The sequence below is a fragment of the Onychostoma macrolepis genome, chromosome 14 (assembly GCF_012432095.1).
Source record: "Onychostoma macrolepis isolate SWU-2019 chromosome 14, ASM1243209v1, whole genome shotgun sequence".
NCBI lineage: Eukaryota > Metazoa > Chordata > Actinopteri > Cypriniformes > Cyprinidae > Onychostoma > Onychostoma macrolepis.
Window position 1 is genome coordinate 20,326,870 of NC_081168.1, and position 16,049 is coordinate 20,342,918.

Below are 16,049 nucleotides of genomic sequence, written 5' to 3' on the forward strand. Positions count from 1 at the left end.
AGTATAATTCAGGTCAATTATATTACATTTTAATTTCTGTATTTCTAATTTTAGCGTGTTATTTATATGCATTTATAAGGGATGGTATTTATATATGGTTTTTAGGTGATGTAACTGGTCATTTTTTATGGTTTTCCAATAGTTTAATTACTTTTGAGATATTTCGCCATGTAGCATGTACTAAATAGTCTTGTAGTGTGACAAAAACTATTTCTTATTTCTTCTGCTTATATGTGATAGTATTTGAGAGCATGGGCAATGATTTTCTTTTTCCAGTATGTTCTCTCTGTTTGGTGGAATGTTATTAAGCCAACTTATTAGGCCAGCCTCTCTCTCCCTCTGACACATAAAAGCAGTCTGTGGTTTCACATGTCTTAATGCTGTCTGTTTCTATTTCGCTGTGGGCTTCCTCTGCTGTCATATCCAATCTGTCTAAGGGCGTGCATTGTATACCTTTGGTTTTAAGTGAACTCTGTGCTAGTCTGAATCAGTCTGTCTGAGATTCATAGACATCTCATCGTCTGTATCATAAACTCATGCCAAACAGTGATCAGTAGTTTAGACATGCAAACGGCTTTAATTGTGCATGCTCAGATGAAGAAATTCAACCTCCACTATGCTTTAACCCTTTCCTGCAGGATTTAACTTCTAGTGCTTTTTGTGTTTGGAGGAACAGATAGCAACAGATTCGCTCTGACACAAACAGACAGAAAGAGTGAGGGAGAGAGAGACATGCCCTCTTTTGGCTGTCAGTATCATTGTGCACATTCATTCTGGTCTGTTCTCTATGTGACAGTCTGTCTCTCTCTCACACACACAAGTGTCACAGAGAGCTGGCACACACTGCAACCAAGTCACGTATGCCCATATGTCAACCTTATGTGCTTGTGAGCGACTGGAAGTGAACCGCTAAGATCATATGTCAGTCATACCGTATAGCCACGGGACAATTTTTGTCCCCACAAATGAACTAAATCTTCTAAATCTAAAAACATCCTCAGTTTGAAAAGTTATTATTTTTGTCGGTAACATTAGATAACTACATCTACAGCATTTATTAATCTTAGTTAATGTTCATTTCAGCATTTGCAACTGCATTCAAATCACAAGTTTTGTTTGTTAACATTACGACGAACGACTGTATTTTTATTAGCCAACATTAACAAAGATTAATAAAGAGTGTAATAAATGTAGTGTTCATTGTTCGTTCATGTTAATTAATACATTAACTAATGTTAACGAATGACACCTTACTGTGAAGTGTCACCTTTTTTCTTTATTTTCTTTCTTTACTTTTCTTTTATTGGTTTGGCTAAGGTTTGGCCAAGTCAATGGTATTTACATTAGCTTTATATAAATTACAGTATTAGTATTATATAAATAATTAATTATATAATTATAAAAAACAATTAGCTTTAAACAATATAAATCTGTGGTATTTATTAACATAAATTATTATTAAAATGATTAATTATTACCCTATTAAGGTATTTAAAGGCACATTTAAAGAGATAGTTCACCGAAAAATGAAAATGTATAATTTATTCACCCTCATGATGTTCCAAACAAATCATTTTCTTTCAGAATTTTTACAATTTCCTTTTGAACATTGTATTTGTCAAAGAATCCTAAAAAAACAAAATATTAAGTGACAACAGTTTTCAACATTGATAATAATAAAAAAATATTTCTTGAGCATCAATTTGGCATATTAGAATGATATCTGAAGGATCATGTGACACTGAAGACTGGAGTAATGATGCTGAAAATTCAGATTTGCATCACAGGAATAAATAAAATTTATTCAAAAGAAAACAATCATTTTAAATTATAATAATATTTGGCAATAGAAGTCATAATGAATTGGAGATTGGGTTTTGACCAGTAAGAGACCATCTAACAAGCACCTGTTTTCTTTAGAAAATATACAAATCTAATTCTGCTTTCTCGTTCTCTTGTTTTCTGTTTATTTTCTCTCTGTAGCGGCTGCCATTCTTTCATAAATGCAGTTGACAGAAAGGCTGTGTTGTAGACTTGACCCTAAACTTCTCTCACAAACACACACACACACACACACACGCACACACACACTCTTCCCTCAGATATTAGCTCTTTACTGCTGTTCTTTCAGGCGTGTCTCAGACAAGCTTTCATGTTACTCTTATCAAGCTCACTGTTCACCCGCTCTTTCTGTTTCCTGTGAGGAAAACTAGTGTGTACATCAATTGTGTATGTGTGTGTGTGTGTGTGTGTGCGCCCACTTGCATGCACACTTGGGTGAGTTTCACTTCATCCAAAGTATTAGTGTCAGTATGGCCCAGGTCTTTTCTTCCTAGATTGAAGGAAGAAGAGAGAAAGAAGATCTCAGGAGACAGAAACTATTTTGGTGATAGAAAGAGTGGAAATCTAAACAACTCACTGTATCAAATATGTAAACAGATCACACTTGGCTGCTACATCACTGTGTTTCTCAAATCTCTAAGATGAAAAACAGTCTGAATAATCACAAATCCTTAATGTGATCATCGATATTGAATTACATTTAGATGTGTACCAACTTACCAGGTAGCACCTTGTCTCTTTTGCTTTGTATGGCATTACAGGGATGTTCTTTGTATTACAGTTTCAATAAACTATTATCTAACATAATTAACACAATAATTTTTATAATTCCTTAAAAATTGTGTTCCGTCTCACCTCAGAGATCTTGATCTTCTTGACCTTGTAGCTTGAGTTATGCAAATTTTGTAAGCTTGTTAGTTACACCACTGTTACCTGTCACGTGTCTAGAGACAAATTTTTAAAAATTATTTTTAACTATTTTAACTCGACACATTGTCTTAAAATAGCAATACTTATTGTGTGAGGAGTGATGCATTGGCCAAAGACATCCAATTTTATTGTTGTTTTTATTTATTTACTTTATTCTTTTCACTTTTGACTAGGCTTATTTTTTTGTGTGTTTTTAGATTTGTTTTTCAGTTAAAATATCTAAAAATCTGTGAAACAAGATCAATATACTTAAGCAACTTTAATCTGAATGTTCTTTGTTTAACTGGACTTGTTTAACTTTTTTGTTTTAAGTATAAACAAGCTTAAAAACAAGTTTTTTGTTTGTTTGTTTTTTGTGTATGTGTGTATAGAACTACATGTTTAATTTTATGCACATTTCTTGGATTTGTGTGCAAAACATTGGAACAGTATTAGGCATAAATTTAGAGATCAGTCCAAAAGTTGCTGTTATTTTAATGAAATGCACACTGTCAGGACAGGACACTAAACCCCTCACTGAAAAGTTGAATCTTGAAATAACATCCCATTTTAAACATCGCAAAGTGTTAAAGTTGAAGAAAATATGAAAATATGTAGATAAACTCACTAGTTGACCTTTTTGGACAGCTAGTTTACTATTCCCACCAGTAGTTTTCATCTTTTGTGGAAGAGAGCGAGAGAGATAGGCAATGAGACACTAATGGAAATTGATAGCTAAATTGCAGAACGTAATGAGGGCTGCAGTGGAGATGAGATCACAGATGTGTCTCTAGGTCGTTTAAGGGTTACCGAGGATAGGCTGCTTTTTTAACAGATGTATGAGGGTGACCTCCGCACACTCTCTAGGTTAAAGCAGCACTGCTCACCCGCCTGTCCTGCCGCTGTGCCTGGCCTGCCCATGTGCCTGTTAGGATCAGATGTACTGCCAGATACCCCAACACCCATACTGTAAACCATGTGAGGATTTACAGAGCTCTTTTAATGGTTTTGTGTTGGTCCCTGCTTGTAAATCCAGTTGCATTGGTAGCTGGTTTGGTATCTGGTAGCTGGTTTTATGTGGTTTTTAAAGGGGTCATGAACTGAGAATCAAAATTCCCTTGATCTTTTGACATGTAAGATGTCATGGTACAATAAAAACATCCTGTAAGTTTCAGAACTCAAAACTTGATCTAAAAATAGCTTCTGCCAAAACGGGAGCTTGTCGAATGTGCCACTCTATGATGTAATAGTGCGGCTAAACGCAAAAGAAGATCAACGCTACCTGTTTAGACCGGCCCACCGATTCACGTATGTAGCGTAAATAACGAGAGAGAGGCAAATGCAGGTCTACGCAAAAACCAAAAGATAAAAATGCACCAAAGACAAGACGCTGTGCAGTGCCAAGTTGTGGAAAAAATAGTCTTTGCATTGCCTTCCTTCCTATCCCAGTGTTAGGAAAGAGTTGATGAACTTTTTTTTTAATGAAGTTCCAGACCGCACGTCAGTAAGAACTTGGTCCTTTGTTCACTTCATTTTACTGCGGATTCATTCACAAACAAGGCACAATTTGATGCAGGATTTTCAGAAAGATTGAAACTAAAAGACAATGCTGTGCCAACTATATTGGATCCGACAGTAATGTTGAACCTCACAAGTGTGAGTAACTGTTTTTATTATGTATTAACTAACATGAACTAACCATGAGCAATACATTTGTTACTGTATTTACTAATCTTCGCTAACGTTAGTTAATAAAAATACAGATGTTCATTGTTAGTTCATGTTAGTTCACAGTGCATTAACTAATGTTAACAAGATTTTAATAATGTATTAGTAAATGTTGAAATTAACATTAACAAAGATTAATAAACGCTGTATAAGTGCAGTTTATTATTAGTTAATGTTAACTAATGTAGTTAACTAATGAACCTTATTGTAAAGTGTTACCGTTATTACAAACACTCAATAGTGATTGATAGTGACATTCAAGTAGAAGTGTTGTATTCATCTCATTAATTGTCATGTGTACCTTGAAGTAATTTCTCCATTACTCATATGCGATTAAATTTCGTTATGTATTTTATCAAATCACATGAGTTTGTAACAAACTGTTTAATTTTCCAAAAATATTTTAAAATATATTAATATAATGTACCACATGCTGATCAGAGGGATGCAATTCCAGAGTAAAGTGAAGCCACAACTTACACAACAGATCTTTTTTCCTGACAAAATCAACATAATGCAATATATCTATCTGCTGAATGTAAGCTTTTCCATATCCCAAGCTTACCTGCTGCACTGGGGACATCACATGCATGTGCGAGTCGTGAAAATTATGAAAATAAATCTAGGAATTATTTGATTGTTAGATTTTAAATCAGCGGGGTTGAGGCATTAAAAGTAACTAAGCTTTTATGGAAAGTAACTGTAATATTATTACTGAAATCTTATTAATAATTAGTTACACTGCTAGTTACTGCAAAAAGTAATATTATTACAGTAACTAAATTACTAGTAACTAGTTACTGCCCAACACTGATTATAAATTATGTTTTTTTTATGTAAACATTTTTGATAATATTATAAACGGACCTCAGAGAACAGTACAAAAAAAGGCAGTTCATGACCCCTTTAACTAGTCGAATTTGGTTATTTATTGTAGCTGGTCTAAATGAAACCCAATTAAAGGGATGTTTTAAGTCAAATACAAATTAAATTCTATTGATAACATAGAATAGTGATTCTACAGTAATGGAAGTCTATGGGTTAAAGCAGTGGTTTATAGGTTTTAAGGGGGGCGCGGCCAAAAAAGTCTTAGAACCACTGGGTTAAAGCATAGGGTTTAAATGTAGAAATGTGAAAACTTGCATGAATTATTCAGCAGGAAATGTTTATTATTTAGTATTTAAAGTTGTGTGGATTGTCAGTTTGAAGTCAGACTAATGTTGTCAGAAAGCCCTAACCACACCCCCTTGTGGCACGTAGGATACGTAGCTCAGTTAGGAGCGGACATTTTGACTTGACAGCAGCAGGTTATAAATCAGGCTGGCTGGATTGTTTAGTCAACTTTGTATATGTTTTTTTACCAGTGTGTAAATGATTACGGGTGAGTTTTCATCTATATTTTGTATTTTTAATCTATATTATTGTTCTGAATGTCGATATTTGCCCATAAATTGAACGCATTTTAAACTGCGTCACAAACGAAAGTGAAATTTGAAAGTGAAACCAAATGCTTTCGTATCGGACTTTGAGCTTGATAATAAGTGTATTCCTATTAGAATACAAATGATTATGTTCACTTCCTAGTTACATATCACCTGGTTTGTTCAATATTGTTTGTAATGTCAGATTTGATGACTTTGATTGTTTCCTGCTCGTGATATTGAGCATAGGCAACGATCGTGCAATCTGCTTGTCATCGTTTACTTTATTTACTAATATAATCGGCAAATCATGTATGTTAATTAATATATTACTTAATATTAATAACTGAATATTTGTGTCATTTATTGATATATTTACCACTGTTTTCTTTGTATCTCTTCTGTTTTTTATAGACCACATGTGTGAAGTAACATATACAAATCTCCTTTGATTAAACAAGTTATATTGGGTTTCCCTCTCCTGTTTCTCTTACAGGAAACACACACCACCATCTTGGCTGCACTACACCTGAACCAACTGAGTGTCCCATACACTCCTATAAATGATTTTATGTGGATTAGCTTATGCATAACTAAGGAGTTTCAACCATTAAAAATTGCATTAGAAAGTTGTTATTATTCAAAGGTTTGGGGTCAGTACAATTTTTAAATGTTTGTGAAAAAAGTATCTTATGCTCACCAAGCCTGTATTTATTTGATCAAAAACAAAGTAAGAACAGTAATATTGTGAAATAAAATTACTTTTCTGTTTTTAAATATATTTTCAAATGTAATTTATTGCTGTGATTCAAAGCTGACATTTCTTATTAACAAGTAAACCACAATATCCTATGATAATTAGAAAGTTCAAAAGAGCAATGTTTTTTAAATAGATTTTTTTTTGTAACATAATAAATGTCTTTACAGTTACTTTTGATCAATTAAATGTGTCCTTGCTGAATAAAAGTATATATTTCTTATAAATAGGTCATATGGCGTTGCTAAAAAGAACATTATTTTGTGTATTTGAGTAATGCAATGTGTTTATATGTTTAAGGTTAAAAACACATTATTTTCCACATACTGTACATTATTGTTGCTCCTCCATCCCCCGCCTTTCTGAAACGCGCCAAATTTTACAAAGCTCATCGTTCTGAGAAGCGAGGCATGCTCTGATTGGCCAGCTATCCAGTGCGTTGTGATTGGTCGAATACCTCAAGCGTGTGACGGAAGTGTTAAGCCCCTTACCGTATTTTCAGAGAAACAAAAACAATAAAACCCATTACAAACAAGGCATTTGTTGCATCCAGTGGGGACATAATTACTGATTATAATGACTTATACTGTCGTTTTACGCGTCACAGCAGACTGTCCTTGCAAAGTTGGAATTGCCCCACTTTATAGAAACAGCCTTTGAGCACAGCAGGCAGCTACTCCCAGGTTCAGGAAATAGTCCTCCATAAAATGTGCTGCACACACTCTAATATTTGGGTTGAACTGTTCTGGAACAGTGTTGTAAATACAACTTAACCACTGATTTCTAGTTGTGTCCTCTTTTGGAAGCCCAAACAAAGTAGTTTTGCTTTCCCAACAAAACACAGCGTCTCCAGGACATGGTGCCGGCGGCAGCAACAACACTACAGCGAGAATAAAAGTCCCGCCCTCTTTCTTTGCGTATACGTTTGGGCGGTGTTTTGCAAATCTCCCCACACCGTGACGTAGACATGTGGGGCGTGTTCGAATGAGCCGTTTTAGGGGGGCGTGGTCGAGTCTTAACTTTTATAAAGAATATCTCTTTGGTTTTGAGACTTTAATCTTTGCAACTTCAAGGATCTTATCTATGCATGAACAGCTTGTAACACTCCAAAGAAAAAGGAAAACTTGAAATTGCATCATATGATCCCTTTAAAAACTCTTACCAAAAACTTTTGAACAGTAGTGCACATTATGTCTCTTTTTGGTTTTACATCATTTAGAAGTTTTTAAGAAATAACTTTAAAATGGTTTCATTTTAAAGGTTTCTTAATGGTGCTGTCCATTTGTCCCATTTTGCCCCAAGTTTTTCCTTTCGTTTTTGCAAACTTAACCTGAAATATTTATTAACCACCTAAAGCTGGTGCAAGGTTGTTTGTTCATACTTCTTTTAGCAATGTTCAACCAATATAACTAGTACACACAACAATTCTTAGCTAGTTAAGATTATTTACTAGCATGGTTATTGCTAAAGTGGCTCAAACCCACAACCTGCTTACCAGCTTCGATCACTGGACCGGTGAGCTTTACCAGCCCAATTTTGTGTGTTATTTTGTTTCGACTCTGATCCAAATCCATCTACAGGGCGTTTCACATGCTTCTTTCCCTTGAGGCATAAATACATCTAATGGACCCTCTAATTATCTCTTATCATCCATGTTCCCTTGTCTACTTATCATACTTTCTCTCTGCAGCTTGGCTCTTTTGTTTCTTGCTCTTTCTCTGTTTGTCTCTCAGTACTCGGTCCTCTCTTGTGAGCTCGTAACTTGTTTCTCTTCTTTCCAACAATCTCCCAACACTCCCCACCCATCAGTAGGTGTATCCCTGCTGAGTGTGATGAGGGGTGGGACTGTCCTACACAGTTATAATGTGGAAACACACACACACACACACACACACGCTCGCGTCCTGTCTTCATAGCTTACTCTTCATAATCCGGTCTCAGCATGAGAGAGATCAGCTACCGCAACTGCAGGAGGATGAGAGAGAGAGAGCAGCAAAAGAGAAAGAGTGACAGGAGAAGGAAAGATGGACCACGGGAAGGAAAAAAGAGGGGTGAGATGTCATGTGCACTGCAAAAAAATCATTTTATTAATCAGTAGTTCTGTTTTGATTTACAGTCAACGTATCTAAACTTGAGAAGCAATGTAATACTTGTTTTTATATATATATATATATATATATATATATATATTAAGCATAAATTTAGTTAGATTTATGCTTGAAATAAGACAAAGATGGCAGTGGGGTAAGACGAATACACTTAATTCAAGATTTATTCTTTGAAAGTGTTATTGCGCAGATTTGCTTCTCCAGTCAATTTATCTTGTTTTAAGAGTGTTTAGATATGTTTACTGGAAAACACAACAGAAATACAGATTTATTTTTCTGCTCTGTGCAAGTACTGTCATCAAGCTGTGTAGAATGAGTGGAGTGTGTTTGTGTGTGTGAAGGAAAGAGTAAAGATGTGTGATATCTGATCTCTGGCGTGAAGCTGAAGTGAAAACTGCAAGCCGTCTAAAGCATGTTAAATTTGACCTTGTTTCCAGAGAATTATGGAAACTTTCGATCACAAGCTCTGCATTCGCTGTCACGTTCTGCCGTTTCACACTATAAGATTTGTTCCTAGGGAAAAGTTATCTTTAGAGATTTTTGTTAGCAACTTGGATTAATTATGTTCTGTTTTATATGAAGTAATGTTTGAAAGTTTGGGGTTGGTAAGATTTTTAAAGGTTTTATGCTCACCAAGGCTGCATTTATTTGATTAAAAATACATTAAAAACTGAAATATTGTGAAATACAGTATAATTACAATTTAAAATAACCATTTTCTGTTCTATTCCATGTTAAAATGGAATTTATTCCTGTGATGCAAAGCTGAATTTTCAGCATCATTACTCCTTCAGTTTACTAGTCTTCAGCGTCACATGATCCTTCAGAAATCATTCTAATGCTGAATTTTTTTTTTTTCTTTTGAACGTTTTAATGAAGAAACATTTTTTTTTTTTTTTTTTTAATAGCATTTATTATTTATTTTGTTACATTATTGTAGTATTAGTCATTTTGATCAATTCAATTCCTGAATAAAAGTATTAATTTCTTTAACTTAAAAAAATGCAAAAAAGTGCAAATTAAATAATTGTTGATATACTTAAGGGATAATGTACAGGTGGTTATTATGGCAAAATAAAGACGGAAAACATGAACAAAAATTATTGTATTTGTTTACTTGTAGAGGCCATAAAGAGACAGAACAGGATGAGCCGTTGATTATACAGAGTTGTCTTGGACAGCAGTCAATATTCAGAAGTATTTGACCTCTGACTGCGTTTGACCAATCAGAATTGAGTTTCTAGAGAGCGATGTCATAAAGAGTGTCATCTCGAAGAAAAAATAGAGCTATATAAGAGTACTTATATATTATTTTTTAACAGATGTGTGTTGTTTTCTGACTTTTTGCATCATATGGACAAGTTGATGTAGACATCAAAATGCTTCTTTCTCCAGATTATGGACAGAGCTGTTTGTCTTATCGCATTACATTTCATATTGCAACATCAGATTTGGCTAATCCAATCGTGTTTTATTCTTATGTTTTTCTTTTTTTTTTTTTTTTTTTTTTTGCGACATCTGGCAATTGTGGGAAATTTCATCCATAAATATTCTCATACCAGAAACTGTATTTTGCTTTATTTCTTTAAAAGTTGATTTATTTTTGTCCCTGTGACAAAGGATTTATTTATCTGCAACTGTTGGCTTTCTATCAAGTGTCCCAGTGGATAGTGCTGTGTTTTATATCACATTTTGTTTCATATTGCAACATCAGGTTTGTTTTCAGATTCAGATTTCCTCTCCACCGCTGGACAAGTTTAACAGTCGCTGCTTCGCCTCCATGGGTTTGTTTTTAATAAAAATCTGAAGTGTCTTTTCTGGTTTCATTCCAGCTGAAGGCCGTCTGGAACAGAGATACGGTTATGTGACGGTTACCAGCGATAGCTTAGAAAGAGTCGGTTGGTTGTCTGTTCATGTGTGTGAAGCTCATGATAAATGCTCTTGCATGCAGGTGTTAATGAGTGTTAATGTTTTTCTGTGCCATGTCATATTAGCGTATGGGCTTCGTTCAGCTTATTTTCACAGTTTTCTTCTTTATAATGTGTGTGCGTGATGGTGTGTGTGTGTGTGTGTGTGTGTGCTCCACTGGACAGATGTACGTTTGAACCTTGAAGGAGAAAGAGAGAGGGGTGGTCAGTGATAAAACTCCATCAGAAAATGCTGATTTGAGCAAAAGCATTCATGCACAACTGCAACCTTGTGCAGCTTTACATACACACACACACACACACACACTTCTGTCTTGGGTGATGTCAGAGACTCTTACATTAACCTTGTACCAGCCATTTTTCTACCACCATTACCAATGTTTGATTTTCAACTAAAGTAAAAGTTGAGATGTATGACAACAAGGATGTTAAATATTCCAGACTGGTCATTGAAGATATTGATGTATTGATTGATTGATTGATAGCAATCTTTTCTTTAGTAGGTTATTGGAATCTCTCATTCACTGAAACATGATAGATATCAAATAAAAAATAAAAAATAAATTATAATATACTATGCAATTTAAATATACAACTGTTCAAAAGTTTTAGTTCAATATTTTTTCAAAGATATTAATACTTTTATTCAGCAAGGTTTAATTAAACTGATCAAAAGTGACAGTAAAACTTTTACATTATTATTCAATATAAATATCTTTTTAGCTTTATATTAATAAAATAAAATAGACATAGACAGATACATATTTGAATTATTTCTAAAGGATCATGTGACACTGAAGATTACAGTAATGATGCTGAAAATTCAGCTTTGCATCACAGGAATAAAATACATTTTAAAATATATTAACGTAGAAAACTGTTCTTCTAAATTGTTATATTATTTCAGAATATTACTGTTTTTACTGTATTTTTGATCAACTAAATGCAGCTTTGGTGAGCATAAGAGACTTCTTTCATTAGAAAAGCTTACCAACCTTATAATTTTCAACAGTAGTGCACATGTTGCAGTTTTATAAATGTAAACTGTGCTTGATATGTGTTTTTAGATCTTGATTATTTGTTCACATGCTTGATAAGAAGTTAAACTAGTTTTAAAAGGGACAGACAGCTCTTTTCCCTTAATATTTGCAGAAACCGGTTTAAACTTGTATTACAGAGCGACAGTCAGTTTCATCTCATAGACCTTGTTTCTGTGGAAGAAGGAAGAGAGAGAGGAAACAGGGACGGAAATACTATTTCTAATAAAAGACTTCCAGGACTATCAAAGCGAGTGGAAGGAGCATTGGGCAGAGAGAAAAAAAGACATCTTTCATGTGCGCTGTCACTATTATCTGTGTGTGCGTTTGTGCCTGTGTGTTTATACTTGGATTTACTGATCAAGCAGAAATCAACTCAATGATTAACATGAAATGCCTGCTATTCTTTTGTCCTCTGGACAGCTGTCCCCAATACTTCCACTTTTTTTGTTGCTGATAGTTTAGTGATTTATACAAAAGAAACCTCTCGGTTACGTATGTAACCCTCATTCCCTGAAGGAGGGAATGGAGACGTCACGTCGGTGACCGACGAATTGGGATGCCTGATCCAATATAAACTCCTGATATAAAATGTAACTGTAGTAGATGGGTTTAATATAGTGCACATGCTCTGACAAGTTTGAGTCTGGTTGGGGTCCTTTCAATAAAATGTGGCAAAAGCCCAAATAAAAACGAGAGAATAGCCAGATCTTTTCTGCAGATTTTCTTCAAAGTTAACCTTTTTAGCATTTGTTTCTTCTACGTAATGTGACGGAATGGAAACAGGGTATTCAGTGAGGAAGAATTTAGGGACGTGATTTTTTTCCGTCTGGAATTGATCGTGAAAAGTGTCTTTGTATGGTAGGGGGTTGAAAAGTGGACTTATTGGATGATGTCATCCAAAAACAAACATTGTTTCAGAGGCAGAGCAACTTTTAATTTTGATGAAAGTTTACAAGGACATCATTTATTTTAAATAATGTGCATCAAATTAAAGCAACATGTATTATATACAGTCATCGCCAAAAATATCGGCACCCTTGGTAAATATGATCAAAGAAGGCTGTGAAAATTGATCTGCATTGTTAATCCTTTTGATCTTTTATTAAAAAAATTCACAAAAATCTAACCTTTCATTGGATAAGAATTTAAAATGGGGGGAAATTTCATTATGAAATAAATGTTTTTCTCTAATACACATTGGCCACAATTATTGGCACCCCTATAAATTCTTATGAGTAAAATATCTCTGAAGTATATTCCCATTCATATTCACAATTTTGAGCACTCCAGGGTGATTATGAACATGAAATTATCCAGCCATGGCTTCCTGTTTAATCCCCTTAATCATCCATCACAATGAGAAGAACCAAAGAATATATTTCTGATGTGCAGCAAAAGATAATTGAGCTTCACAAATTAGTGAAGTGGCTTTAAGAAAAGAGCTAGAGCAGTGAAAATTCCCATTTCCACCATCAGGGCAATAATAAAGAATTCAAACAATTGTTTAGACACATGGCATCATGGATTCTATCAAATACCAACAGATAAAAAAATCAAAAAGTGACCGACTCTGTTAGAAATCTTATAATGGGCCATGTTTGGATCTTCCAACCATACAATAATCCAAACACAAACCTAGAAAACAACACAAAAATGGGTCACTGAGCACAAAACCAAGCTTCTGCTGGCCATTCCAGTCCTCTGACCTGAACCCTGTAGAAAATGAGTGGATGAACTGAAGAGAAGCAGCACCAACATGGAGCTGGGAATCTAAAGGGTCTGGGGTGATTCTGGATGAAGGAATGGTCTCTGATCTCTTGTGTTCTGTAACCTCATCAGGCATTATAGGAGAAAATTTAGAGCTGATAAACTGGCAAATGAAGGTTTCAAAAAGTATTGAATAAAAGGGTGCCGTTAATTGTGGCCAATCTGTATTAGAGAAAAACATTTATTTCATAATGATATTTCCCCCCATTTTAAATTCTTATTATCCAATGAAAGGTTAGATTTTTGTGAATTTTTAAAATAAAAGATCAAAAGGATTAACAATGTAGATTAATTTTCACAGCCTTCTTTGATCATATTTACCAAGGGTGCCGATATTTTTGGCCAAGACTGTATTATTTAAATTTAAAGCATTTCATGCAATGTAAAGTACTTATTGTGGCATATTGGGATACTGAAACAAAATGTTTTGGTATCACCTCATTGTTATTTTTGTATTTTTTATATATTACTGTATTTATTATTTGTTTGAATTGAAAGCCTGTATTTTTATATTTTCAGTTAATTTTAATTAATTTCAGTTAATTCAGTTAAAGTTTTAGTCATTTTGTTATATTTTTTGTCATTTTTATTTTTTTCAGTATTTCTATGTGGTCTTAATTTATTTTTTATTTTATTTTTTAGTAATTTTAGTACGTCAACTTATATACATTTATTTCAGTTAGTTTGCAAGGCACCGATTCTAATGTTAGTTTGTTTAGTTTAAGTTTTCATTTAATATTAATATTTTATTTTTTTTACTTTAATTACAGAAAATTATTTTAACATTAATTAATTAATTAATTTTCGTTAACGTTAATAAAAACACTGCAACAGAGTCCCGGTTTTTCCTGGAAAATCAGTCTTTTTAAGTTGCCCCTGCATGTTAAGGTGTTTTAATATTGAAAAAGTGACCCACATCCTTTAGAATGTGTGTATGTCTTTCTCTGTTATCAAATTTCTGACAGTGGTTTCACTCTCTGGTCAAATGAAGTGATCTGAAGTGGTGGTAGATTCATGGTAAAGTGTAGCTTGAGTTGCCGAGGCAGCAGATTGGCTGGCATTGATGAGTGAAGCTGATTGGATGGACTCAGAATGAGTTTTTTCACTGTGCTGTTTGTGAGCGGGAGTTCTGGGGTTTCTGTTAACAGAGCAATCAGCTGCAAGTCTCTCTTGGACATGTAAAGGTTTCCTTTTGTGCTCCTGAGTCCACGTGAGCAGAGTTACAACGTGCAAGCATGTGATAAGATGTGAAATGTGTGTGAGTGCTTCTGTACATGTGCATTAATTGTATGAGGACTGTATGTGTGTTTTAGTCAAGAGGTGTTAGTGTGTATTAAACATTTGGAGTGTATGTGCCTATGAAAAAGTGATTGTGAGAGAGAGAGAGAGCGTGTCAGAAGCATCTGGAGATGAGAAGGTGTGATTTCACTGGATGTGACAGAATGAAGTATTGCTCTGAAGAGAGAGAGAGAGAAGGAGAAAACCACAGATGGAGCTACACTCAGTTAAACAGTGAACAATCGGCTATACCATGTTGTGTTCAGTCCAAATCTGTACCTGAAGTCCTTTGTTTCATGAGGATTCCACTTACTTTTTTTAAATTTCACTTCAAAATCAAAGGAAGGAAATGATCAAACATATTGAGCATAAAGAAATGAAAGCAAATTTTAGGAAAATTAAGATTAATATAAAAATTACATATATTTTTATGAAAATTACATTTATATTTTATTTAATGTTTTAAATTATATAACCTTAAGGTATAAGGTAAGGTATTTATTGTATGTTATAATGTATATAATATATCCTTGAATTATATCATTTATCATTATGTTATCATTTATATGTAAATTGTAAATCATAAATAAATATATATAATTCAAAGTGTATGTATTTATACATAATATGTTTATAGTATATATATATATATATATATATATATATATATATATATATATATATATATGTTAACTGTCTTTAATTTAAGCTATAATTAAAAAAACATTAAAACTGGTTTAAATAAAATGCATTTTAATTTAAAATGGTTTAAATAAAAAGCATTAAAATGTTCTGTTAGTAACGAGTGTTATGAAAATTACTTTTGAGAAAAATAAGAATTTCAAAAAAGTAAAACATTCAAATGCATTACAGTAATGGAAACTTATTTTTGGAAAATATATTTGGAAAATGTAAAAAAAAAAAAATCTTAAAGGTAAAAAAAAATAGGCTTTATGTTTGTTATTTCAAATATAATTTCAATAAGTTTCCCTTTGAATTTGGTGTCCTTTTTGTTTGTCAGGGTTTTCACATGAACCTTGAGGTGTAAAATAAAACAAACGCTCTGTAGCAGCAGCATTATTCTTGTGTGTGTGTGTGTGTGTGTGTGTGTGTGTGTGTAAACTGTGATCATTATTTGCTGCACTAAATGTACTGTATTTTTATTACTGCTCATAGTTCACAATATTGGGCTTGGTTCTCATTGCTAGATGGATTACTTTAGCGTGGTAAACTGCAGAGAGATGAGCCCCATTAATCTCTCACACGCTCTT

The 16,049-nt window shown here is 33.7% G+C and overlaps 1 protein-coding gene across 5 annotated transcripts in view; it reads left to right on the forward strand.

Moving 5' to 3' along the window:
* The window catches only part of nrg2b (neuregulin 2b), a 74,158-nt gene that overhangs the window by 14,666 nt on the left and 43,443 nt on the right, over positions 1-16,049 (forward strand). Inside the window, exon 1 of one of the 5 annotated variants that reach the window (XM_058797985.1) lies at positions 8,541-8,708. The exons of the other annotated variants lie outside the window; for them this stretch is intronic. Coding sequence (XP_058653968.1) covers positions 8,600-8,708 — 109 coding nt within the window. The 5' untranslated portion in view covers positions 8,541-8,599. Of the gene's footprint in view, positions 1-8,540; positions 8,709-16,049 lie in introns of those variants that run through there. 5 annotated transcript variants of the gene reach the window in all.